Below are 26,959 nucleotides of genomic sequence, written 5' to 3' on the forward strand. Positions count from 1 at the left end.
GGTGGCAGTATGAGAAACTTTATAAGAAGAATTAATTTTACGTATAGTTAACAAGATAGTGGAGAAAATTCAAGACTGCTAGATATTACTTACTTCACATCGGGACAAAAATTGTGTTATAAACCCATACTAAATGATATCAAAATATTCATTAGATCAAGGAAACAATTTTGATATGCACAGTGCACATGCATTTGTGGCTGAAAGTGCCAGAGAGACATCATGATTGTGTGAAAGTCCAATACGACTTGCCCCAGTATTTTAAGTGTCACTGCAGAAATAAAAATAATTTCCTAAGACAGCATTAAGGCTTAAAAACATTAAGACTGATAAAAAGTCTAGAAAAACTAACAAAGGATGCAGTAAGAAAGTATATTCACTACCTATTACAAGATCATTCTTACGCACTACATCTCACTGCTATGGTTTTGACTAATCTCTGAGATTGGTAATTGAGAATATTCTGAATTTTGCTTTCATGGCCAGAGCCTCATGGCACATTACTAAAAGACGCTGGAGGTTTCTGAGGCCTACCACCACTCCATTTGCTTCGTGACCAAAGACAAAGAAGCCATCAATGCCTCTCCGCCATCAATGGCATGGTGCTAGGAACCAGAAAGACCCATCTACAGTGGGAATGACAACATGCATCACCAGCTGGCAGGAAGAAACTATCACCTAGACTAACACAATCCTAATAAGAGAACAAGTGTGAAAAAATGGATCTCTAACTTGAGAAAAACTGCAGCTGTTGCAGACTGCAAGTGCCTTTGATTTGGAGGAATATTCTGTCAAGATTACTGACTCCCAAAAAATCTAGAATTATTCTTAAAATCATTGATGCTGTTAGAGTTTAATGCTTTAAGGACAGAAATCCACTCTACAAATGCACACAACTCAAAGTATTTCCTGCATCCAAATAACATGTTTTTAAAGAAAAACAAGTTCATTCAGTAAAAGAAATGGTTTACATACTGAAATCTAAGATAATATTAGCAACATCAGAAGAGCAAATTACAGAACTTGCATGTTACTTCCAAAGGACTAGTACTAAGCCTGCTTGAAGCTCATTTCCAAAATTGGCTAAGAAGTTCAGTACCTGCAAACTACTCAGAATGGCTGCATGCTGTATAGCAAAATACCATCTGCAAACATAATACTGTAAATGGCTATAACTGTAGAGGAAAAGCTTTAAATTTGCTTAAAAGGTCTGCAGTTTGTGAAAAAAATCCAGCCTACAAAAACTGCAGAACCATATAAAAACAAACTAGTATCTGCATAAACTTTGAAGACTTGTATTTGAAAATATTTGGTACAGAACTTTGAAGTTATACTAAGCAATGTCTAGTCATATCATAAAGCATAGATTTCATAAGATCAGATGATAACCTGTAAAAGCTTACAGCAACCTATAAATTCACAAAAATACCATTTTAAAATTTCACAGTTAATTTACACTATTTTCACAAGAAATTACCCAAGTCTTCCCAAAAATTTTACTTAAGGAGTGACTAGCTTTTCTAAGCTTGCTTCCTTATGTCAGATAATAAAGCCAAAAGAACACAAAGTCACATAAAATACTATTATTAGTTGTTTCTGTCTGAATCTCAGGAAAAAATTATCGCTGTTTAAAAAGACAGAAGCTCTGTAAATAAGTATTCAGTTTAATTTAACTGTCAGATATGGTAACAAAATACACAAAAATTCCACTTGAAAGCAGACACACAGAGCATTTTAGTAGCAGTAAAAGCAATCCCAGAAAGACACACATGCACAAATTGACATAAAATGTTTATCTTTATATTGTGATTCTACATCAAATTTATGCTCGTGGTACACATTTCTACTAAACGTGCCTTTTGCAAGTGCTGAGATATTTAGAGGTATTTTTACATCTGTGAGGAATATAATAAAGAAGTTCATGCTTCTAACTTGGAGGTTCTTCTCCTTTGCCTGAAAGCAGAACATATTTCTGCTTTTACTCATTAGTTACTTGTTGGTGTATGTTTTCATTATAAAATAAAAAAAAAAAATTAAAAATACAAAATGCTTGCTCAGAAGTACAAATACATTTGATTTAATTGCACCTGAAACAATAAAGAGCTCTAGTACTAGTTTAGTGCTCCTTACTACTTACCATATTATGATGCTGTCATATGTAAACCCTAGCTTTTCTTCAGCATGGCCAGTACTACAAAGAAGCTGAAAAGAAAAGAAAAGACCTATTATTTATAACTTTAGAAATGGCTACATAAAAATGAAAATTTCCACCAAGGCTTTCAGAGACACCTGAGACATTTCATTCATGCAAATGGGAAGCACACCAACTTCAGATGTCCCTGAGAATTTCTGCTATCAGTATTCACTCCACAGATAAGCAGTCACAGACAGCCCTGTGGCCTCATATTAACAATTCCACAATCGGGTAAGATGCCTACTGGTCTTCTTTTCAACTCCAGGTTGCTCTCTGTGCTACCTCTTTAAGGTAGTTTTCAAAGAGCCACTAGCTGTGCAACTGGTAAACTGGGGGACTGTAGTTGTATTGCTCACGGAAGTGGCAGGAGTAGGGCAATTTCAAGGTTGAATAGGAGGAATAGGATGGCTACTGAGGAAAAATCAGATTGAGAATGGTAGCTGGGTGGATCCTAGTGGATGAAATTCAGAAGTTTAATGTAGTGGTTAGTGTGATAGGGTAAGTATAAATGTGATTATGTTAATTGCTCTTCTCTGGGGTTGCACCAGATTTTAGAGATTGGAAGTCAATTGTAATGAATATACTAGAAGAGCAAGACCCTTATCAATAGTTGGTTATACGAGGAATAATGAAATGATGTCTATGAAGGGTCAATATTGTGCTGCGGCCTCAAAGCCAAAGTGATGGTTTGATGTGAAGTGAAACTTAATTAGGCATGAGAGGCACACAAGTAGGAAGGAGGATCCAGAGATGAGATGAAAAGACTGAAGCTAAAGCACATGTACATTCAGAGAGTTCTGCAGCAGGGACAGGCACGCATGGTCTGATCATGTTTAGCCATAGCAGCACAGGTGTTGCCAATGGTGCCATTGTAACTGACACCTGGCCTGGCCTCCCATCCATTCCACAGAATCTGTGGGTCTGAAAAATGCTTGCAAAGGTTTAATTTATGCAAAAAAGAAGACACACATAAACTGTTCTGAACATTTCAACCATTCAACCATTTCTATCCATTTAGAGCACAAGACTGAAGATTTTTAAGTGCAGCTTTCACACTCAAAACCAATCTCAAAGGAGTGTAGTGAAATGAGGAAACCAGGTGCCACTAATTGCCAGGTAGTGGGCATGAGCTTGTGTTAAGCCCACCTGTGCCTGATTAGGGTGGGCCCCTACTGCGCATGAGCAGGATTAGGGGGCCAATAAAGCTCACTCCTGAGGAAGCCAGGGAGGAGGCTGGCCACTTCCAGAGTAACAGCACCGATCCAGGCTGGTCAGCCCTGAGAGCAGTAGACTCAGAGCACTATTTGTGAGTTTCTGCTGGAACACCTGGTTGGACCTTGGAGCGCCGTGCCCTAAAAGTGGCTCGTCTTGCTACAAAGGAGGAATCCAGTGAGTGCCAATTCTGTAAGAAGACCCGACACCGCTTTCCTTTGCAAGACTACCAAAGAAATTAGAAGTCATCTCATGTACAGGCAATGTGTGCCTGCAGCCCAGAAAGTCAACTGTATCCTGGGCTGCACCAAAAGAAGCATGGCCAGCAAGTCAAGGAAAGCCAGTCTCCTACTCTACTCCTCTCTCACGAGACTCCACCTGGAACACTGTGCCCAGTTTTGGAGTCCTGAACACAAGGAGGACATGGAGCTGTTGGGGTAAGTCTTATCATCTTATCTTAAAGATAATAAGAGAGCTGAAGACAAGCTGAGAGATGGGGTTGTTCAGCATGGAGAAGGCTCCATGGGGAAGTCAGAGCAGCCTTCCAGTACCTAAAAGGGACCTACAAGAAAACAGTGAAGGGACTTTTTATTAGTCATTACAGAGAAAGTCTGCATTATGAGTCACTGGAATAGGCTGCTCAGTGAAGTTGTGGATGCCCCCTTCCCTGGAAGTGTTCAAGGCCAGGTTGGATGGGGCTTTGTGCAACCCAGTCTAGGGGGAAACAGGGAGGCTGGAACTAGATGATCTCCAGGGTACCTTTGCAACTCAAACCAGTCTATGATTCAGTTACTACCCCCAAGCTAAAATTATAAATTATTTTATTATTACATCCAAATCCCAAAATACTTTTCCAAGTACTTCCAAAAACTCAAGTGACTAATACTGATTGCAATAGCTTTGCACTGTGTCCTCTTTTTTCAAAACAGGCATGTGTTTAGTTCTGAGCCAGCATGATATTAACACTTTCTTGTCAGTGAGGTATTCAAGAAGTGTTTGTGCTAACAAGTGAATACCCCCACTCTGAAAACATTAAAATAGCTTGCAATAAAAAATTGTAATAAACTAAGTGACCATGTAAACTAAGGCTACTGTAACATGAAATATTTAACATTACACATGCTCTCATTCTACTGTTCACCTCCACATGAAAACAGCATATTGCACAGGAACCCCACTTTTAAATAAACCCCCTTTATAAGCATGATTGCTTGAATTCAAACAATATTCAGGTTTATTTTCAACAAGTACGTATTTTTCCACGGATCACATTACATTTAGAAATTCTTTTTCACATTATGAGAAAAATGCAAAAAAAACTTTAAATACAAAGTTGTTAATGAGACAAATTATTAAGTTGTTCTGGATCAGCTGCAAGTTTGGGCTCAGACAACCTAACTTAAATGAAACATTTTGGACTTTTCATTTTTCTTAAATGGCTTTAACCAAGGATGATTACAAGACATAAGTTATTATATAATATCTCTTTTCCCCCACCTTTCACATTTAAGTGATAATAAAACTAGACAATTGGTGGATTAACTGGTTATGATGGTATGTCACTTCCTAGCATCAATCTATTTTTATTCCATGTTGTTGGGCTGCCTAAGGCCACCACTGCTGCTTTAGCATTTCTATTGACATCTTGTGAACTGTGAAAATTGTCTGGCAGAGTGTAAGCAAAACAGTGTGAGAAGATAGTGAGTAAAAACAGTCCTTTGTTCAGTTTCAGACAAGTACATCAATAGTTGTTTGGGCTCATCATTATACATTTAAGCCTCTTCCCACCATGGAATTCCTATTTAACATACCAGACTATAGCCTCAATCATTTTTCCTAGTTTAGAAAAAAAAAGAGAATTATAATTGTGATGTAGGAAAAAACATTTTTAAGAAAGATGTTGAAGTATTGTTACTTTCTAAAATGAGTTGCCCATCAATGCACTTACCATTGGTTTGTGCATTGAGTGGTGGTAAAAAAGATGACATGTTCCAGGAATCCCCTAGCTTGCTGCAATTGTTAAAGATTTCACTAGACCAGCTCTAGCCTAGTTGTCATTTACCACTCTTACCAAACATACACAGTTTCATTATAAAGGAAAACAGTTGGTACTGAGGAACTGTATGTGCTCCCACTGCACACACACCCTCACTGATGTGGGAATTTGATTTTATCTTGAAACTCAAACATAGTCAAGCAACTTAACAATATGTAACCTTCATCAAGTTTAACCTCTGTGTTAACCAATTTCTGAATGTGATAACAATGATTACCAAAGTCTTTGATGATGTCTCTGCATACACGTGAAATGTTTCTCATAGAGAATGAACATATACAATTGACTAGAAAGAGATTAGCTACTTTATCTATTACTCTGATTTTAGTGGGCCACCATTACTTATATTTGGCTTTCTATGCAATTTACAGGTGGTGGTATGTTTACATGACCTCCAGCTAGAAAAGAAACAACACGATGGGGAGCAAGATCAGAATTCAGAATGTTTCTGTGATTTGAAAGGAGTGCCCAAACTCAAGAAGCAAATGCAATTAAAGAAAAGGAACAACATAGTGCCTTCAGGGTTATCATGCACTAACAGGTACATGAGAACTGAAAGGAGTCCAGCAGGGAAATACATGATCTCCAGAAAGAAATTTAAAAAGTAAAGCAAGACCTCTAAGTTACAGCAACCTATAAGCTGAATGTTTTAATGTGATGTAATTAAAAAAAAGATTCCTTTTTTGAAGTGGGAAAAAAGTCTCAATCTAAACAGTCAGTACTAAAAACTGCATGAAGAACAGAATTTTGGGCATCAAATTTTAAGAGCAGACAAATTGGAAAAAGTATAGCAGAAAATCTACAAAGCAGCTAGAAAATACAACCATGAAGGTTGAACCATTGGGTTTATTTATTCTAGAAAGAAAATCTGGCAAAAGTAAGGTTGGGCTGATATATGTTTAAGAGGGTAGGAAAAAAAAAAAAAAAGTCATGAAAGCTGCTATAAAAAGATATTGTGGGTATTTGCTCAGCTATAAATGTCTGGTCTTAAATATATTAAAGAGAAACAGCACACTTCTTCTCATTTCATCTTCAAACACCATTAAGAAGATCAATCTGGCTCAAATGCAGTGATTTTTGCAGATGGCTGAATTCTTTAGAATGACAAGTAACTGTCACATTTGACTGTAACATTTAACAATTAATGTGCATGTCAGTTTAGTGTAAGTTTGTAGGCAAGAAGTACCAGAGTACAAAAATCTACTTGTGGTTACACATTTCACTAAAATGGTAAAATATCATATATAAATGCCTGAAGTGATATACCAAGCACTGGAACAGGCAGCCTAGAGTGGCTGAGTTTTAAATACCCTGGAGGTATTTAAAAGAGGTGTAGATGTGGCACTTACAGACGTGGTTTATTGGTGGACTAGGCAGTATGCTAGGTTAATGGTTGGAGACAATGATCTTAAGCATCTTCTCCAATCTATCTGATTCTATGTTATAGCAGATGAATAGGAAGAGCACAGAATCTTTGAGGATATGATTTAATATTAGGACAAAATAGTACTTATACTAGGCCAGACTGTAACTAACTTACAGTGAAGGTTTTTTCATGTTTACTGTCAGCTATGAGTTTTTCATGCTACTTGGATGAGTCACTGCAATATGAGTAACACATCAACGTGTCTTGGAAACGGTAGCTCAAAACAACAAAACCACAGGAGGCCAACAGTATACACAAGCGGAATGCACAGTGATACTACTCAAATTTATATATTTAACAGACTAGTTACAGCAATTACTAGGTAAAAATGATATTATTCTGTGCATTATTACAGTGCAACTTTGGAAACAAAATTTGAAATATCAGTGATGAAACTGCATGAATGTTACAGCCAATCAACACTGTATTCAGATTTTAAGATACGTGGGTTTTGTAAAGGATACCTGAGACTCCAAAATGATGGTCAGATAAAATCTGTGAAAGCCTTTATAACCCCAAGCTCAATCTGTATTCTAGTGAAATTTAGTAGCATGGTGAAAAGCTAACAGATATACAGAGCAGAATAGTAGAGCCTCATTATATGACAGAATTTGTTTTGGGCAGATTGAAAACACAATTTTCCATTTCATCAGCACTATTCAACTGGTAAGTTTAAACTAAGATGAATTAATTTTCATTTTGTTCTAAAAGACACACCTTTGTCTTTTGTCTGAAAAATAGAATACCCTGTAGAAACATCTGTGGATTTTTTTTTCATTACTTAAACACTTAGGTTTAAAAAGGTACAAAGGAACTCTCAGAAGCTAAATGTGAGATACAGCTTCTATAACAAAGGACTCCAAATGCATTCTTCAAACCCAAAAGACACTTTCCACTAGGTAAATGCAATTGTATAGGTCTCTCTGTTTTTCAGTAATTTCTCTTTTTACTTCTCATGGGGGCAGGAAATCCCCAAAGAAGTAAGCATCATGTTCTGGTATTAATCAGCAGAAGCTGGGAAACTTCAAGGTGCCTGCATTATGTAGCTGGTTATATTAATGAAAGATGGGTAGTCCTACTCAGCTTACTGAAGTCAAAGGCATATATTGAGCTTGTGACTTACTGCAACAACTGCCTCTGTCACTGATCATTTACTAGCAGCCAAAATCTCGGTTTTTTTGGTCAAAACTCACACTAGTTTGCATCATGATACAGGTGGTTTGAAAGGAACAAGATTATCACCTGATAACCTGAGTATTACCAGATTGGGAAAGTTAGTTTCTTGGAGAAGAGAACTTAAGATACCTGTTATTATCACCTGTCAGGCAAGAACTCATGTGCTGCAGCCGGAGAGCCAAGAAAGGAACGTTAAGGTTTACCTAATAAAAAGTACTAGGTAAAATCTGATTAATGAAATCCAAGCTGCTGTATAATATGATGTATACAGTGTACTTCCTTTGCATAGTAAGTAGGGCTGTTGTGCAGACCTGAGTATCACTAGTTAACACTCTTCTTGAAGGGAATGACATACAACCAGGAAGCTACATTTCTTTCATACAAGTTTCATACAAAACACCTGCCTTACAGTACCATTCCTGCTGACAAAGTACCAAATCCTTTTGACTTCTGGACGCTGTAATTCTAATCATAAAACAATCAGTTTTATTTAAAGTATTTAACTTCTGCATAAAAATCTAGAGTATATCTCAGTAATAGTTCAGTAATTTTAAAAGAGTGATTACTTTCCTCCACCTTACATAAAGAGGGATGGGAGGGAAGGAAGAAAACAAACCCCACTTAAAAAATCTAGGCCTATTTCAAGGAAAGGAACCTGAACCTAACATACTTCAGATATCTTGCAATCCATACAAAATGGAACATCTACCATGATCTCTGTCAGAAAAGTCCACATTAACTTATATCACTTGTTTCCATATTCATAGAAATATTTTGCTTCCCCTAACAAAAAGGAGAACCATATTTCTTCCAAATGTGAGATCTGCCCGGTGTCTGTACAAAAAAATCTGGGTCAGGGGGAGAACAGTCCTGAATTTAAAGTACAAAAATATTTCCCAGCAGCAGAATTCAATTTACAGATTTGTTTTATCAGAAATATTCTATTAAAAAAATGTCAAAGGTCTCTTCCCTCTCTGTAAGAGAAGTATTGGAGATAACTAGTAGCCTTACAGAAACGGACATATGCACAAAAATTTACAGACAAATAGAGGTCATCTTCAATGTAATTCCAAGATAGGATACAAACATCCTCATCTCTTTGCACATCTATCTTCCACACATTCCTGTCTCACAAAGGGGGAAGTGAGACTCTATCAATTCATGGTAGAAGACCACAGTGCAAAAAGGAAATAAAACCATCTTGCCCCCCCCAAGCTCCAGCTTTCATTTTTAACCAATGGAATGAAAAATCAATGTTATTCTAACCACAAAGAAAGACAATACAGAACAGTTTGCAACTTTTACTCTATTCTTATGACTACATTTGCATCTCAAACAAAAATAGGAAGAATTTTCAAAATCAAATGTAAAAGCAAATGTTCTTCTTTTCATTTCCCTGGTAAGTGCTAAATATTAAACAGAGTAGGAAGATTCCCTTACACATTGCCACTGATTCAGGATGAAAAGCAGGTTATGAACTACAGTCTCTGTCTTCAAAAGTCGTATTTAATTTTAGCAAGTTACTTCTCACAAATCCATCAGTTCTTGCCAGTTGTACATCCCATTTATGAAAACCTATCATGCTTTTATAAGAATTGTCCTATTTTAATACCAAGAAATTATACAGAATTAGTTATTCAAATACTCAATTATGGAATTATTGAGCTTTTCAAAACTATCTTTTAGAAAGAATTTTTGTTCATCTTTTAATTACAGTATGCATATTTATTTATTTACCACACCCATAGGTGCTTAACATCTGACCTTCAGTAGTAAAAAGAACACTGCATCTGCAAACCTAATCCATCTTTTTTAATTTTAAGCCAACTAGAGACTTTGGAAACATATTTAAAAGTTTTCAGATAAGTACAACAAAGAAAACAGTTATGCATCATCCTTTTCTAGCACAATAAGGGGCTTTCTTGCAATACAGCTTGGTGGGAGCAAGCAATGGTGGGGGTCTGACAGACACAATAAAGAATTGACTCAATATATTTCATTTTAAACTCCATTCCAAAGTGAACACTGTGCCTACACATACTCTAAAGCAACCCAGAAAACTAAACATATGCACGTTTGTCATTAATGGACTAAAAGATAAATACGCTATTGTGATTTTGTTCTTGGTACTCACCTCCCTGCCAAATGAACCTAATGCACAAATGAACCTAGCACTGAAGTGTTGTTCTATCTTACAAGGACTGCTTTTAGCAGCCCAGAAGCATAGCGACTTTGAAGATTATCATGCATACTTGGCCTTCTCATGTCAACTGATTCCCTAAACCTGCCCTTGAGCATTAGTTCTTTCACCTGAGACTGCCTCCAACTGTCAAGCACCTTCCCAGGTATCTTAATTCAATGATTGGTTATCAGCTCATCTACAAAAACAGTAACTTAAACCTTACTTTCCCTGCAAAATTCTCCGCTGACATCTTGTGTCCTGGGTACTGCTTATTGCAGGATCCATCCTATTTCACAGAAACTTGGGTTTTATCTTCAGACATGCTTCCCTATAGCACTCAATCAGAAAGTTGAACAACTTAAAAGCTTCTTCTGAGTACCAGTCCATCCATTCAAAGTGCCAGCGCCTCCTAGCTCACTGACTGCAATGCGCTTTTCCCCTTTCCTCAACAAGAGCAACATGGGTCCCATTTTGTAAATAATGTATTTGGAAAAAGGAACCCAAAAATCAGCACTACAGACCATTTATAGAAATCGCCCTTTTACATCTTTTTCACTATGAGAATGGAAGTGAAATTTGATGGTTGTTATTCCATTAATGGCCAAACCACAGCTCGTTGATCAAGTATAGTGAAGGGGAGGACTGTATCAGTTTATATCCAAAGTAAGGGGTGTCATATTTTTTATGCAATTCTGAAGGAACACTAACCAATCTTTAGCAGTATTTGTGCAACTTAAGCCATTAGCTGGTAGACAGTCATGCTTCTAAGCTCTAAAATATAAAAAAAAAATAATTCAGCCAGTTGAAAATGTCAGTTTCAGCATAACCCTGCATATACATACATGTGTGTCCTTATTTACTGTTCCTTTCCCACACTCTAAAGATTCCATGTACTGTTCCATGACATTGAGCTCTTACATGAATCTCTCAGCCCATGGCTGATACAGGATACACAAAGTATTTTGCCTGTATCATAAATTGTTCTATGACCCCATTTGAAATCTTACCTTAGTAAAATTGTTCAAGTGACCTAGTTTTCTCATATTTGAAACACCTTGTAATTTGGCCACATTTTGGAGAATTTCTCTCATATTATCACAGGGTTCTGCAAAAGAAAACAGGTTATTAGCAGACACAGTTGAAAAAAAAATAATAATCTTAGCATGCATTCAACATGTATTTTCCTAAACTAGCAGGTACTGTCCTGGTCTTAATTAAGGATGCATATCAGTTATACCTCAAGAAGCATCAACTTGATTTATGCTTAGAACCACAACCTGGCACATCCAAGTGCTCTAGGATTAATGTTAAAGCCCAGAGTGGAGAGAGACTCCTATTTTAAAGAAGATTTTAATCAATAGCTTAGATTTACAATTGACAAAGAAATCCATTTAGTGCCTGGAACTCCAGTACTAACATCTTGAACTGAACAGCTTTCCCCTTGAAATGTAAACCCACAAAGTAAACTTAAAGACAAAAATAAAAAGATAGTATGCTATTGCTACACTATATACCTTTTTTTTCCCTGAAGAAAAAAGAGTTGGTGGGATTTTAGGAAGACTGCACTCTTTTCTGTTCTTTGTATTAAACTTTGCCCACAACCACTGTACACTATGAGAGGGCTACTATTTTCTAGTGACATGGAAAGTGAACTCCAAGGTAAACAGGTAGACTAGGAATACCTTCTCCTTTTCCTTTCGGTCCCTAATTCCCCCTCGCCCCCAAACAAAACAAAACACCAAACACCCACAAAAAAAACACCACCAAAACAAACCAAAAAACAAACCAACCAAACTAAAAAACACAAACCAGGATTGAGACACTAACTCACTAACTGCGTAACCCTGCATTCTGCTGGGATACAGGAAGGACTACCAAACATGGTGAGGAGAGACAATATTGCCCTGCCTTTGGGAAAAAGGCTGGGAGTTGAGGCAGAACAGGCTGGGCACAGAGAGCTGCACACAGAGGTACTGTATGAGAAACTAAACTAAAACCAAACCCTGTGCCTGATGGTACTGCAGCAGGGCAGTTTTCATAGGGAGATGACTGACCGCAGGATCTCATGCAGTACTGGCATGAATACTGCCAGTGTGACAGGCACTACAACTCTATCTGTAACACTGTGGTTTGAAATAAATTAAATTCGAAGGTTGTGATGGAGGACATCTGCAAAATAGCAACAGTGTTTGTGTGTGGTGCCCCACACTAACTTCAGCAAAGATACTTGCTTCCTGCTGCAGTATGAACAGCTACAGATGAAGTTTTGTTGTATAAAGTCAACCATTTCCCTGCTCACCATATAAGGATATTTGTGTATTTTTCATTATCAAATGAAATCAGAAGTTGAGGTTTTTATCAACCTCTGTACATAAAACTTTTAAAAACTAATACATTTGAAAAAGCAAACATAACCACCAATCTCATTAGGATATATCCAGAACATTTTTAGAAAGACAGTGTCTTGTATTTGCACTACCATCAGGAATACAAGTGTAAGACACCTACAGGTGGTAGGTACCCGAATTAAGGCACATACACCTATAAACCCTCTGTAGTCAATAGAGAGCTCATTTATCAGCCAGTGAAGTAAAAAACAAGCTGACAAGTGCAACATGTCTAACTCAAGGACAAAATTAATCAACTCTACTGACTACACTGCTTACAGTAAGAGTCCAGCACATGTACAGACATGCTACTGCCACACCACACGACTGTGATTTTTTAAAGAAAAGATTGGTGAAATTCTGAGAAGACAAGACAGGCTCCTAAATGTGGGCATCAATCTCAGTCATCACCAGTCTGATGTAAAATACCTTTTCCCACAAATTCCTTAGAGTGCTCCAGTGTGTTCTAGGCACTCTACTTTGATTCCCTGGAGAGGAAGGTACAACAATAACATTCCCAAATAACTGGAAATGTGATTTTAAAGTTTGAAAGTGCAAGATCACCCAATATAGATGTGAAGAAATCAGGACAAGATGATGTTACCACTCCCCATGTTACAATTCTGTACCAGTGGCTGACCTTCATAATGAGGTCAGATAATAAAATGAGGACTACAACCATGTTACTCCTCATCTATATAAAAAGACACAGTTACAGCAACTTTTCCTCACATTGTACTCTTTCTGCTGAGAAAAACTCATTCCTAGAGAAATGGAAAAGTCTGAGGAAAACTATCTTTGTAGTGCGCAGCAAAGCAAACAGACATTTCTCAGAAGCTCCACTGGCAGGTAAGTTATTTGAAACAAACTGGGGACTGCAGTATCCAATCTATGACCCTGTGAGAAAATCTGAGAACACGACAGACATTTCCATTATCAAACACTATATGAATACAGCAAGTTAGCCGACTCATGTTTTGACTATATCAACAACACTAGTGCTTGTGCAAAAAAAAAAAAGGCAGCTAAGAAATAAATACCCTCAAACAGCATACTACCTCAGAGAGAACTAAGATTATTACAGACGCCATTCTAGTCAAACCTTGTCAGCTCAAGTTTTGTTTTAAACTTCAAAATAGCCTTCTTGCAAAAAATCTCTCCAAAAAAGCTAACAAAAGAATTGTGACACACTAAGGAAAAACTGCTATCCTCTTTTTCCTCTTCTGGAAATGGATCATTTATTAGAAAGAAGTAGAAAAATTACTTGTTACTCAAGCATGACTCATCTTTTAAAAAAATAAACCCAATTGTAAGGCAGGGAGGTCTAACAGAATATCGCACGTGGCAAAGGTAAAAAAAATTGAAACAAAATAACGTGACTTTACGAATGGAGATACAGTATCTTCCTAGTCTGTGCCTTCCCTTAAAATGGACTCCAGAATAAACTGAATACTCTGGATTCTATCAGCTAAGCTATATGGCTTTTCTGTAATCAAAAATCAGATCCAGAACTGCTTTCTTTTCTCGTTATAAATTCTCATGCAAAAATTATGAGAAACAGAGTAACGAAGAAATGGAAAAAAGTGGCATAAAAGCAGAGACTGATCTTCCATATCATGGCCTCAACATTTCACTGTCAAGCTTACCAGCTGGTATTAGTGTTTACAAGGACTTTTGTCGTTTTTTAAATGGCCCCAGTTCAGACCATGGCCACAGAGATTAACCCTTACTTCTCAGTTCTTAGTTTTCTACCTAAAGACAGAGAAGCTACTTGTTATAATTTTAAGACTCCTCAAAAGTCTATTTTTTTCCCTGACTTACCTCATTTATTATTGAGATGTTGACTCATCCTGAGCTAGCCCATAGTGACAACCACATCTTCACATTCTTTCCCATAGTGCTGAGGGTTTGCTTGTGCAAACTGACTAAGATGATCTTACATTTCTTCTGCCAAAAGACTCAATACCTTTCCTTCCTTCCTTTTCTTCCCTCTACCCTGTCCCACTATATGATAAACCCTATCCTTTACACTACTCTGGCACCCACTGACTTCACATTAAAATGATTCTGCTAACTCAGAAGAATACTTCTCATTCTTGTGGCTATGTTAGGTTTTCTGCAGGGTTACTGAGTCAAACTTAATACTCAAGTTCTACAAAAGCCCACAGAGAAGCACCTGTGGCATGGAGTCATTTACAAGTAGAGTGGTGGAAGCTAGATGCTTTTTCTAGAAGAGACTCATTAGAAAAAAGTCAGATTATCTTTTTAACTTACACTTATGCACTTGACAAAACATGGCAGTTAATGGACACAAGGTAAAAAAACTTATTGTTGATAACTACCACATTATTTTCTATGCATGTCTTTTTTTTTTTTCACTTTGTAAAAAGTAGGTGTCATTGTTTTGTTTACGTCTGTTACACCAAAACCAGTTTCTCATCCACAACTGTTTGTACTTAGAAACACCCCGTACATATAATCTTCAGCAGAATTCCATTATTCCCTACACACTAAAGTAATTCATAAATGTGTATTGAAAATACTCAAAGTTGTGTTGCTGTTTAGTTTTAAACTCCAATGACCTCTCAGGGCTAGACTCATTTTTCCACCCCTTCAGGACTGCTACATTGTTTTTCCCCAGTGAAAATCATGATCCATTCTGACAGATCCCATTCTCCAGAGAGAAAGAACCCCACAGAACTCCAGCTACACAAAAAAGCTAGAACTCCATCTAATGCAGGGATGAAACAGGACCAGCAATAGCTACGTTAGCACAAGTGACGATTCCTTTCCCCTGACAGATTTAGCAGCATTGTTTGATGAATTCTGTAGGCTAGCAGAATGCCAGTTTGCTATTCTGTTATACACACATGAATAAGAAGCTAACAAAAAGAATGGCAGATTTTAGCTCACAAATAATTCAGTAACTGTAAAGTCCACCATAATGATTTTAATAGGGGAGAGTGTAAATACACACCAGTTAACAGATGCTAGGACAGTAGCTGTACATAGTTACCAGTGTTCATACAGCAAGTAAACTCCCAAGTGACAATCTGCACTCGCAGCTGTTATCACGCCTACTAGAATCAGAGTGCTAAAAAAGTGAAACAAGATCAAATATGCCTAAACTTCTCTTAAATAAAGTTATATTTCACAACAGATGAGCATTTAATAATGAACTAAGAAGACAAAAAACTTTCTCTTAGGAAAGAATCACAATACAAATGGGTGCATCTGGTGAACTTACTATACAGCTCTACATTTACTAGCAACTTCTGAAGCTTCACTGCCATGCAGCTGCATCTTGCAAAACTGCTCCTAGCAGCTTGGTAAACTACATGCTGTCAAAACAAAGGAAATTGAGTGAAACATACACCAACTAGAAACATTAATGCACTATTCTCTATTTCCACTGAAATAGTCCCATTAGCAGTTATTAAAAGCAATGAAACACTAAAAATCAATTACTTGAAGATGTCTTTATAAGCCTAGATGGCAGTCGGCTAGAACACTTTTTTATCAACACCACCAATAATTAAATGAAACACCAATGAGAAGGCATAACCTACCATTTTCAACTTGCTGGGAAAAAAAAAAATCATGACAATTCTGTAATCTCTCAAAATATGAAACCTTATTAATTTACAGCTAATCCAAAATGTGGAAATTGCACAGAAGAAAAACAACCAGATTCTGAGTTATGGAAGGGAAAGCTACATTAGAAAAATGTAATGTTTCTGACACAGAGATAGGGCCTGAATTATATGTATTGAAAGATCAACTTCACGGTGCCAGATTTTAAAAAAATGGCACATGAACACATCACAATGAACTGATGATCTAGGAAAAAAAAACAAAACCACAACACCAAAACCCAAAACACAACAACAAAACAAAATAAATTTAAAAACCACCCTAAAAATCCACAAAAAACAAACAAAAAAAAACCTCCCACAACCTACCAGCCCTGTGATATCTGTTTAGATTGAAGGTATGTCTCAATTTATAAGGTAAAAACACAGAAATAATTGTTTGTTTGTACTGTCAGGTTCAGGTTGATACTGTTATGTTGAAATATGTACTGAATACAAACCCAGGTAAAATGAACATCCTCACGATCACTGTTAAAATTCTATTATCATACTTGAAAGAATAAGGTACAAAATACTTTGCACTGGCATAGTGTGGTGTGTCAGTTTTGCCAAAAAAAAGCTCTCATGTCTTAGGTTAAAAACCCCACCATGTTTAACAAATCTTAACAATCAGGAACACTGTCTTGAAAAGTACAGATTTCTGCAGAATATAAAGATTTGTTTAATTTGACTCCTATAGCACGTACAGGTGAACCATACATAAAGCACTTACTCTGAATACAATGGAGAGCCAGTAACTCATGCTCATGAAAACCAAAAAAAAAAAAAAAAAGAAAAAAAAATTCAGGAACTCGATAATTTTCACTTTTGCTGCTGAAAAAAGCTATGAATAGATGAAAGTGGCTCAGTAAAATGGAAAAAGCACAACTTCCCTCATTCTCTTGGCATTCGGCCAAGAAAATAAAAGAACTGTTCTTATTCCTACATCAATCATGCAAAAATTAACCATCACATTTGCAAAAATGTCTATTCACTAGAAAGCAAAACAAAAGACAGAATATCTAAGGTAGGATCCAGGAATCACTAGAACCTCAGATAAGAAGAAAGTCTTGATAGTAGGATTACAATCAGCAGTCTAATTCTTCATCTTTATCTCTGTACATCTAGACTTACACTTGTCCTCCAGTAAGTAAACAGGAAAGCCAAGTTTAAATGCCTATTGTGACTTAATAGATTTCTCCTCTGAAGATGTTCATACACTATTTTAAGTTAAAGAGTAATTTTTTTTAAATATTCCTAAGTGTATGCATAAAGGTGGCATGTAAAAATGCATTCTGGTTTTACAGTCAGCTTGAAGCAGAGCAGTTAAACAATGGACCACTCTCCAAATTACTGTCACATACATGCTGTCTCAGTGTCTAACCAAGACGCTGAGGTTAAATGCGTAGAAAAGCTGTCCTTTCACCCTTGGAAATATCTTAATTATCCTCAGTGTGTTGATCCTATACACCAGCCTTGCTTCACTGCTAAAAACTGTTCCGAAAAATAGGTTTTACAGTTGAAATGCTAATAGTTTTTATAACATCTAAGGCTACAGTATTACTACTTAAAAAGAAGCACATGACAAAGCTGAAGACCGGCCACATACATTATTTTGGATTGTTAGAGACAAACTTAAAATACCTTTAAACTGTGAACACAAAAAGAGACTACTAAAGGACCACTCTAAATGACAGCTACAATGCTGACTTGAAAATTACATATAGTTTTTGATGAACAAACTATTATTTAAATACCTTACAGCAGTACAGAAAATCCTGAACTTCATGAGTTTTCACCAAGGACCAATAATGAGCATAATATTAATGTCAGGACCTGTACCAAGGCAGGTTTAAAAAGCTGTTGCTCTCATAGAAAATAAATATCTGATTTAGTCCTCTATTTAAATTTATAGTTATGCCCTCAACTCTCAAAGGTGTCACTGTTGCCAAGAACCTTTGCTAGCATTGTTGGTATATGTGTGTATTACATACTTACTCATCTCCAACCCCCTCCAAAAAACCTAGAACTATCTTTCTACAATTTTAGATACACAACTCTTAAGTACTGCACACTGTGATAAGTAAAACCAAGTCAAGTTTATAGTCTCCTAAAAAAATTTCTCTCAATACCACTCCATAGTAAAACAGAAATGTAAATTATTACCAAATATAGAGTTAAACTCTAGAAGAACATGCTCTGAAACTTTCAAAATTTTAGATGTTTCGAAGGAAAACAAAGAAACAAAAGCAGCAAAAAGAACATAATCATAAGCAGAAAATGCTGGAGGCTAGGGAATGCTTCATAGCAGCATGACTGTAGGTTTCTTTTCCCTGTCCTACTAATCTCTCCTCTGCATCAATTAACAGCTACTGTCCAAGACAGGACAAGCCTAGTGTGACCCAGTACAGCTGCTCAAAAGCCAATGAAAGACTGGAGGATAAGTCTTTCCCAGATTCACAGCACTGCTTATGTTGGTATACAAATCAAATCAAAATAACACTTTCCAGAAAACCAACTATCATTCTGAATGGTGAATATGAGTTTATTGTAATAGTTTATAAAATTATCTTCCAGATTATTCTTAGAATATTCGCTTCTGATGTGACTGTTTTGCATCACGCAACTACCATTTGGTAAGCTTATCAGGAAAATATCCTTTCAAAAGCAGACAAAAGAATTTTGATTATGTCTTTCCCCCAGTATTATTGAGCTGACAAGCAAGATGGTAACAGCAGTGACAGGACAAGATTTTTAAAAGGGAGAAATATTATATCTACGAATATTTTCCCAATTGACATTATGATTCTTCTCTGCATCATTTTAATTTGTTTGAGAGACCAAAAATATAAGCGTTGTGCAGCTACAAGGCTCTTGCTGATAAACTCCAAGCTGCCAGGAAGAAACCACTGAGCTCAGAACTTCCCTGTTACATAGTGTGTCATGAACAACAAAAAAGGCCAGCAACGTTAGCAGATGTAGGATCTCTTGGTTTGCAGATAAAGAGAAGGGCAATTTCACAAGATATGGCAAGAGCAAAGTAGTAACACTCTCAAATTCAAACATTAATACAGGTACACAACTAGAAACCACAAGTAATTCACAAACAGCACTGACTGCAGCAGGAAACCTTCCAACTGTGGCAAATGTGCCATGTGATAACTAATCCCCTTAAAATGCTGTAACCATATTTCAGAATTGAGCACAGACTCAAGATGCTTGGGAACTTGCCTCTTATAGCAGGGACAAAACAGTTCACTTCCATCTTTACCTATGAATGTTCGTTTTCACAGAAAAGACAGGAAGCGTCATATTCATAAATTTAACAACAAGATCTAGGAACAATTCTTAAAACAGAGAATACTCTTAATTTGTTGGTTAATTTCAATTTAGAGAAATCTGCCCCATTGAAGTAACAGGCTAGCCTAAAAAAAAATTATCTTGAAACATCAAACTTACAGAAACAGCAAATTTTTTTACTTTTTTAAAAAGTTGTATTTTATGAAAAGAAAGCAACTAAACAAAACAACACAACAAACAAGAAAAAAGTAGATCTAGTCATGAGAATCACATATGATTTGCATAAAGGAAGAGTAACATTCTAAATTTTGCAGGTATGAGGTTGCTAAAGCTGAGTTCTGACTTCACTGACGCTTGGAATATAACAAAGGAGTAAGACTACTTAGAACTAAGGTTTTTAAACAAAACAAAACAAAACAAAACAAAACAAATTGTTTTCAGGCAACAGCTGTTCTCGATATTCATCTATGTTTATGAAGTAGTTATTTTAAAATATATATACTGATTGTGTATAATTCAAGTCAGAAATCAAATTCTCATGCAGCCGGAAAAAACCTACACAAAATTCCTGTATTATTCACCACATATTTTGGCATGAAAAGATTAATGAATTTTTTCTATTACTCTTTTATAATTATTATATAATTCTTAATAAATCAAGGTCATATTGTTTTGTTTTAAATAACTTACTTCTGTGAACAAGAATCTTCGGCTAATCATTCTGTAGCCTTAACAGCTGTTGCATATTTCACAACAAATGAAATCTATGCAAATGGAGTAGAGAGATGCATTTCTTCCTTTTTACCAAAACAAGTGCAATTTCAAATATTGCCCTAGCTATCCCTACTATTTTGACATTCTTTTTGTCTTAGACTCACTGATAAATAGCATGGGGTTTTGATAAATACTCATTTCCCCAACAGAAAGGGACCTCAGAATCTTTGGTCTTTTCATTTTACACCTCAGAGAACTAAGCATACTTATTTTTTACAGAATAATTAAATTAAAAAATAATAATTAAGAAGTATGCTTCTAAAAATTTCCAGGAGCAGTTACCTGAATAAATGGCAAGAGGTAGCCAAAACTGCATCAGTACTAAAATGAGTACCAAACTAAAAATGAGCTTTGAGAAGTCCTGACAGCAAAGAACAAACCAATACATTTAGAAATAAAAGCTCCCCATTTAGGAAAACTCTCATTAAGGCTCTACCACTCAAACTAATTTATAACTTATAATAACAATTTAAAATAATAAATTCATAACACTAATAACATAATTTATATCTGAAAGGGGCCTACAAGAAAGCTGGGGTAGGGCTTTTTACATGGGTGTAGTGAGAGTACAAGAGGAAATTGTTTAAAATTTAAAGAGGGGAGATGTAGGCTAGACATTAAGAAAAAATTCTTTCCTGTGAGGGTGATCAGATGCTGGCACAGGCTGCATGGAGAAGCTGTGGCTGCCCCCTTCCTGGAAGCATTCAAGGCCAGGCTAGGTGGGGCCTTGAGCAACTTGGTCAAGTGGAAGGAGTCCCTGCCCATGCAGAGCAGTTGGACCTAGATGATCTTTAAGGTCCCTTCCAATCCTAGACATTCTATGATTCTGTGATAAATGAACACTGTTGATTGTAAGGATATTATAAGTGTAGTATCTGGGAGAAGCGACTTCATCATAATATTTGAGTTACCCAAATTTATCTCTACCACCATGGAGACACAGTTTGCTACACTGATGAATAGAAGTGTAAGAACATGAGCTTTTGGCATGTGACGCAGCAGAAAAATACAACTGTAAATATGGTTTTTTATTCTGTGGCGCTGGGTTCTTTTGTTCTGGTTAGGGTTTTTTTTTTTGTTTTTGGTTTTGCTTGTTTTGGTTTTTTAATTAAGTTTTGCATCAACTTCTTTACTCCATTTTCCCACGTATGCATCTTTACTAGCATTCCTCTTCTTTACCAAATCCAAGAATTTTGTGACCACTCTAAACTAAGCATACTCTGAAGTCCTGCTAACTCCCACTTTTTTCCTGATGTATTCTACCCAAATTTTCCATCACAACAGATGGTTGGCAAATGAAAAAAAAAAATTCCACACCACGAACAAATACACTAATCATCCAGATTTTTAAATTAGAACAAAGCAAAATGCATTTTATTGTGAGAGTGAAGATGACAAGTGCTTCAGTTAAACCAGTTTGTCAAAAATTAGCCAGCACTTGCATGGCAGTGTTATGGCACTTTCCTTTCTGTATCAGAACTCACTACAATAGTGTTGGTTCAGTATACAAACTCACCTGCACTATGGTATAAGCATCTGCACACCTTCATGCACTTAAAAACACTTCCAATGAAAAACAAACTTCTCATCTAATCTTCTGTGTAACTATCAAAGCCTAAAGTCACAAGCATATGTCTTAGTTGTAAGAAGCTACATGGTTTTAAGACAGACTTTAAAGTCTCAGGTAGGAGCATCAATTAATGTGAAAAATAGTAACTTACCTGATTCTCCCGTTTGTGCCCCCAGACTGGTCTGCCATTATTTCACTCAAGCCACTCTTTAATCCTCCATTCTTATATGCAGTGTTTGGGTTTTATGGATATAAACAGCTGGAAAACTACAGATTTTCACTATTTCACTTCTTACTTTAAAGAGAAAAACTCTACCTGATACACAGCACCTCTTCTGTTATCAGCAAAAAACATCTGAAATTGTTAAGATTGGGCAAATAAGTTATTTCTTTCTGGGAAGGCTATAGTTGGCACAGCTTCCTTATTTACCATAATTATGATGAGAGATGTGTGTCTTTACATAGCATCTAAAATGGACAAGCTCTGACAAAAAAAAAAAAAAAAAAAAAAAAAAAAAAAAAATCCTAAAACTAAGCATTAATCCCAAAAGGGGGCTGGGTCAGGAGGGAAGGGAAGAAAAAAACAGCTGAAGAAAACTGATTATAACAATTAAAACATTCTTATAAAGGCGGTAGAAACCAGAGATTTTTGGTACTTCAGAAGTTTATAAAATTCTAATGAAAGGGTAGGAGGGAAGGATGCAGAATACTTCAATGTGGTAGAAAGCCAGCACTGCTTAAACACCTAAAACCACCTATTTATACCAATCCAGATCACAGAACAATCTGTTGCGAAATATAAATAGAAACTGTAAGATTATTTGAACTCTTGTTTTATTTGCTGCTCTGTAAAAGACAAGAGCCAACACTGACTGACCAATCTGAACCAGACCAACATAAACATAAAAAGACCACCCACAAAAATAAATTTATAGATGTTGGACACAAAAACTTTAAAACCAGCCAGGAATACAGGCCTTGAAAGACATGGTAGTGACCAGCTCCTACACATACCTTAATACTAAGTAAGCAAGTTAAAAGGTTCTAAAGTTGCCTTTTATTAAGATTCTTCCTTCATTAAAAATACTGTTTTCAAGAAAATAAGTGAAATACTGCAAGTACATTTTAGCAATTCTGAGAAGTCCTACTATTGCAAAAATGGTAATGCCTTCAGAAGCAAAGCCAAAGGTACACAAGTGTTCTTAATTTATACAAGGGCAGTGCACTATACAATTCCAAAACAACAGTCCAATAAAGCACATGTGCAGACAGGAAAACTGTGTGCCAAAATTTTAAAGTGCGTACACTCAGCAACTCTAGCTCTCTTACTATTGAAACCTACCAAAAGGCTACCAAAAGCAGGCTGCCATAACTGATCATTTCCCCTTTAGTATCCCTATGTAAAAAAACCAAAATTACACCCAAGAATAAGGAAGTAAAAAATTTCTCAGGTAGCAAGACAAGTAAGATCTCTCTCCAAATGTTTTTCAAGATGCTCCTTCTTATCTCAGAATAATAGAACAAAAAAATCAATTACCTTCTTGTTTCTACTACAGCACCTGTTACAGATGCATGTACAGGGAGCAAAAAAACAGCTACTGCACTGCAAGATCTGCCCTAATCTAAGTCACCATATAATTACCCATCACAATGAGGGCATGCTGCAAAGTGAGTGTGAAAGGTCATACATTTTGTTTATTCTGGTATTTTTAAAGTGCTCATTCTCCACAGTACAGTACAGTGGAGCCCTGCTTCTTCGTATTTTCCAGACAGAGCACATATTGCAAGAGTACACAAGGAAAATCAAGGTTTCCCTAACAGTCTTGCCACCAGTGTGCATGAACTGCCTCTGAGCCACTAAGTATACACCAGTCACCAGCTCTGCACTGGTTCTCTTCTGCCTCACTGCAAGCACTCCAAGAGGGTTTTTCCCTCCCTCCCCCACTATCTGAACACTCAGTATCAGACAAGTGGCAAACCTCTCTGCTTCTTCCATATTGATGAAGGAAGCTGGATACGGCATGGTCTTGAAATCTCAAGCTGAATTTGGAAACAAAATTCATCCAGCCTTCTTTGACTATCCCATAAATAACACTAAAAAATGTCCGACATTTTTGTGGGCTGCAAACTGTAAATAGCATCCCGAGATGTTTGCTCTCCACACAATGCACTACAGTTTGCCATGTGGGCCCTCGGAATCAAACACAGCATGGTTTAAAGTAAAGCAAGCACTGTAAGAAAACTAATACAGTTCAGATCCTGTGAAGTTAAACACAGCTTCTGTATCTTATTTTTACCTACATGATAGAAGGAAAAGATGGACACTGGAGGCAAAAAAGGAAAAGGGTGTTTTTTCAGATAACACTAGCTAATTTTGTTAAACTCACTCTTGGGAAGGAAAAAAGAGCCAGTTTTTTCATCTACTTTATTCATATGAGTCTTGTATTGTACCCAGAAGAGTCAACATTTACAAAATAGATAGTTAGCTGTACAAGAAAAGCTGCCAAGGTACCTCATGATGCACATTTATAATAATGAGGTATGTGTATATATATATTATATATAATCTGTGTTATATATATTTTTCTTTAAATTATATATAATAAATGTAAGTACCCATGCTGGAGACAGGCATATGTTGTTAATTAAAGCATCATAAAGTCAAAACTGTTGCCCTCAAAAAGGAAGAAATTAAAATACATGGACATGAACAGCACTTGACCATCAACAGTGGCACCGTTTTATTTCCCCCCAAAGGTTAAGTAAGTGAACAAGCTTTGAGAAGCTCCTGAAAGCCACTGCAGGCTTATAGTTACAGAAATCCAAGAGAACTGTCATCCCTTGAAGGACATTCAAAGAAGCCTGGCAACAGATAAGGCACTTTGAGACACAGCTCTCAACTAGGCAACTTATAAACTAGTTAGGCCTTCACAACCCAAAGGCAACAGCTGGAACCCCAACAACAGAGGTGAGGAAAGAACTTAAAAGAAAACAGAGCATGGATTATAGAAACTTTTACAGTGCTCAGTCTTTTGGGAGGTATGTAAATTTCTGTAATTCAGCTTGGAATACCTGTGGAACAGTCAGAATCTAAGATGAACTATGCTAAAGGCATATAATACTTCTATCATGGTTACACACACAACAGTGACTTGACACGGTACAAGAATTGCCACCAAATGCACTCACTTGGTCAATAACTCCAATTGTCTCTGCAGACCCTCAGAAGTTAGGAGCTTGACTTCAGTAGTCTAATTAAACCAATATGCCTCATCCCACTGCTAATTCCTTCCAGCTGACTGCAGTGGGAGTTGCACTGGTGTCAAATCTGTCCTCCTTTTCCTTTTCTGTTCTATTCTAAGCAGGTAATGTAATACAAGGCCAAAATATGAGTACTATGAATCTCAATTACTAATTGCAATTTTGTAATCAAAACGAGACATATAACCTTACACAGACAAAAGCAATGAGCCTAACCAGCACCTGGACAACTTTTTTACTGTATCAATATTAAACCCAATGATATTTGGGTCCACGACAAGTTTTCCAGAGTTGATCATCCTTTCAGCTAACTGATTTTCTTAAGACAATTATTGTCTCAAGACATTTATCAGAAGCATCTTAAAAGATGAGGTGCAGTCAGGGTTGAGTAGCCTCGTAGATTAAAAAAAAAAAAAAATTAAAAAAAATAACCAAACAAGAAAAAAAAAAAACCAAAACAAAACAAAAACGAGAAAAAATCAAAACAAACAAAAAACAACAAATAAACAAACAAAAAAAAACCCACAAAAAACCCAAACAACACTAGGAATAGCAAACCACAGACTTTCCATAACTATCTTTAACCAGGCTAATCTTGTACATAGACATGTCACATACACAAGCACACATTATGCACTATCATATAAAATAGCTTTCATAAACATCATGATGTATCACTTGTAAAAAGACAAAGCACCAAAAAGCTCCAAAAAGTAAATCCTACACTACCAGCCATGGTAAAAATATGCAAGAGAACAACGTGATGCATTCTGGGAAAACATGGGCAATCTTCAAAGAACAGAAGCAAAGAAAACAGCAAAGAAAAAGCATACAGGGAAAGGCAGATAAACTCTACAAGCAGCGAAGCACTCAACAAGCCTCAATGCAGGAAAAAGCCCAGAAGAAGTAGGACCCAAAGATTCACAAACAGTGCTAGCACTGTCCCTGTATCTGTTACTAGTTCTGAAGTACTTAACAGCACTGACCTCTCAGACAAACACTGCATTTAGCATACAGGCCACAGGTATAGCTAGTGAAGGTCTGACCTGTATGCTAAGTCCTGTTTGTCAAGCTGCCACTAATAGGAAACTCTTTAAAACAAGGCAATACCAGTATAATTTCACATGTTTGTAATAAAGAGGCCACTGTAACTAGAAGTATGTGGCTGAGGCACTGTTTATGATGATTCTGTACTTTGCCCATGTCAGGTTATTTCATTGTCATCAGCATAAAGTTCAGTTCTCTGGTGAAACAAAACACAATCAAATTTTACGTTACTGAAAATGTGACCCCTGTAGAAAACTATGGGATTTGCTCAACATAGTGAATCAAAACAGTGTATTATTAGTACAGAATTAGGCTAACAATTTAAAATATTTAAACTACTTATATAACTACTTTAACAGCTGGAAAAACAGTTGTGTTCAGTGGGGAAACCAAGTTACCATTTAGCTTAGTTAATGTCTTGCTGAGACTTTTCAACTGTTCACTTTTGTTTTCTCTTTAAAATGAAGTTAATGCTCCCTGTGGACAGATACATGGTTACTGATGAGTCAGCTGCAGTTTCTCTGACTAAACTTGAAAACTTTCACTTTTGTGATACAGTGTTCACAACTAACCTTCAAGCAGCATATTACTCAACTGCAACTACTGCCACAATGTTAGGCTGAGTTGGTTGGTCGGTTTTTTAAACAGGGATATATAGAACCAAAACATTTTTTCCATTATATTAAAATTTTATCTTGCACCCAAGAGCCTCTTTTGCACTACCATACAGTAGTTATACTGC

The 26,959-nt window shown here is 36.5% G+C and overlaps 1 protein-coding gene across 2 annotated transcripts in view; it reads right to left on the reverse strand.

The window, feature by feature from the left end:
* RICTOR (RPTOR independent companion of MTOR complex 2) overlaps positions 1–26,959 on the reverse strand; it is an 88,443-nt gene that overhangs the window by 59,455 nt on the left and 2,029 nt on the right. For both annotated transcript variants that reach the window (XM_071730639.1, XM_071730641.1), the window contains exons 3-4: positions 11,254–11,351; positions 2,138–2,202 (exon numbers count right to left, since the gene is read on the reverse strand). In XM_071730639.1, the coding sequence (XP_071586740.1) occupies positions 2,138–2,202; positions 11,254–11,351 (163 nt within the window). The remainder of the gene's footprint in view (positions 1–2,137; positions 2,203–11,253; positions 11,352–26,959) is intronic.

Source organism: Heliangelus exortis, chromosome Z, assembly GCF_036169615.1.
Source record: "Heliangelus exortis chromosome Z, bHelExo1.hap1, whole genome shotgun sequence".
Classification (NCBI taxonomy): domain Eukaryota; kingdom Metazoa; phylum Chordata; class Aves; order Apodiformes; family Trochilidae; genus Heliangelus; species Heliangelus exortis.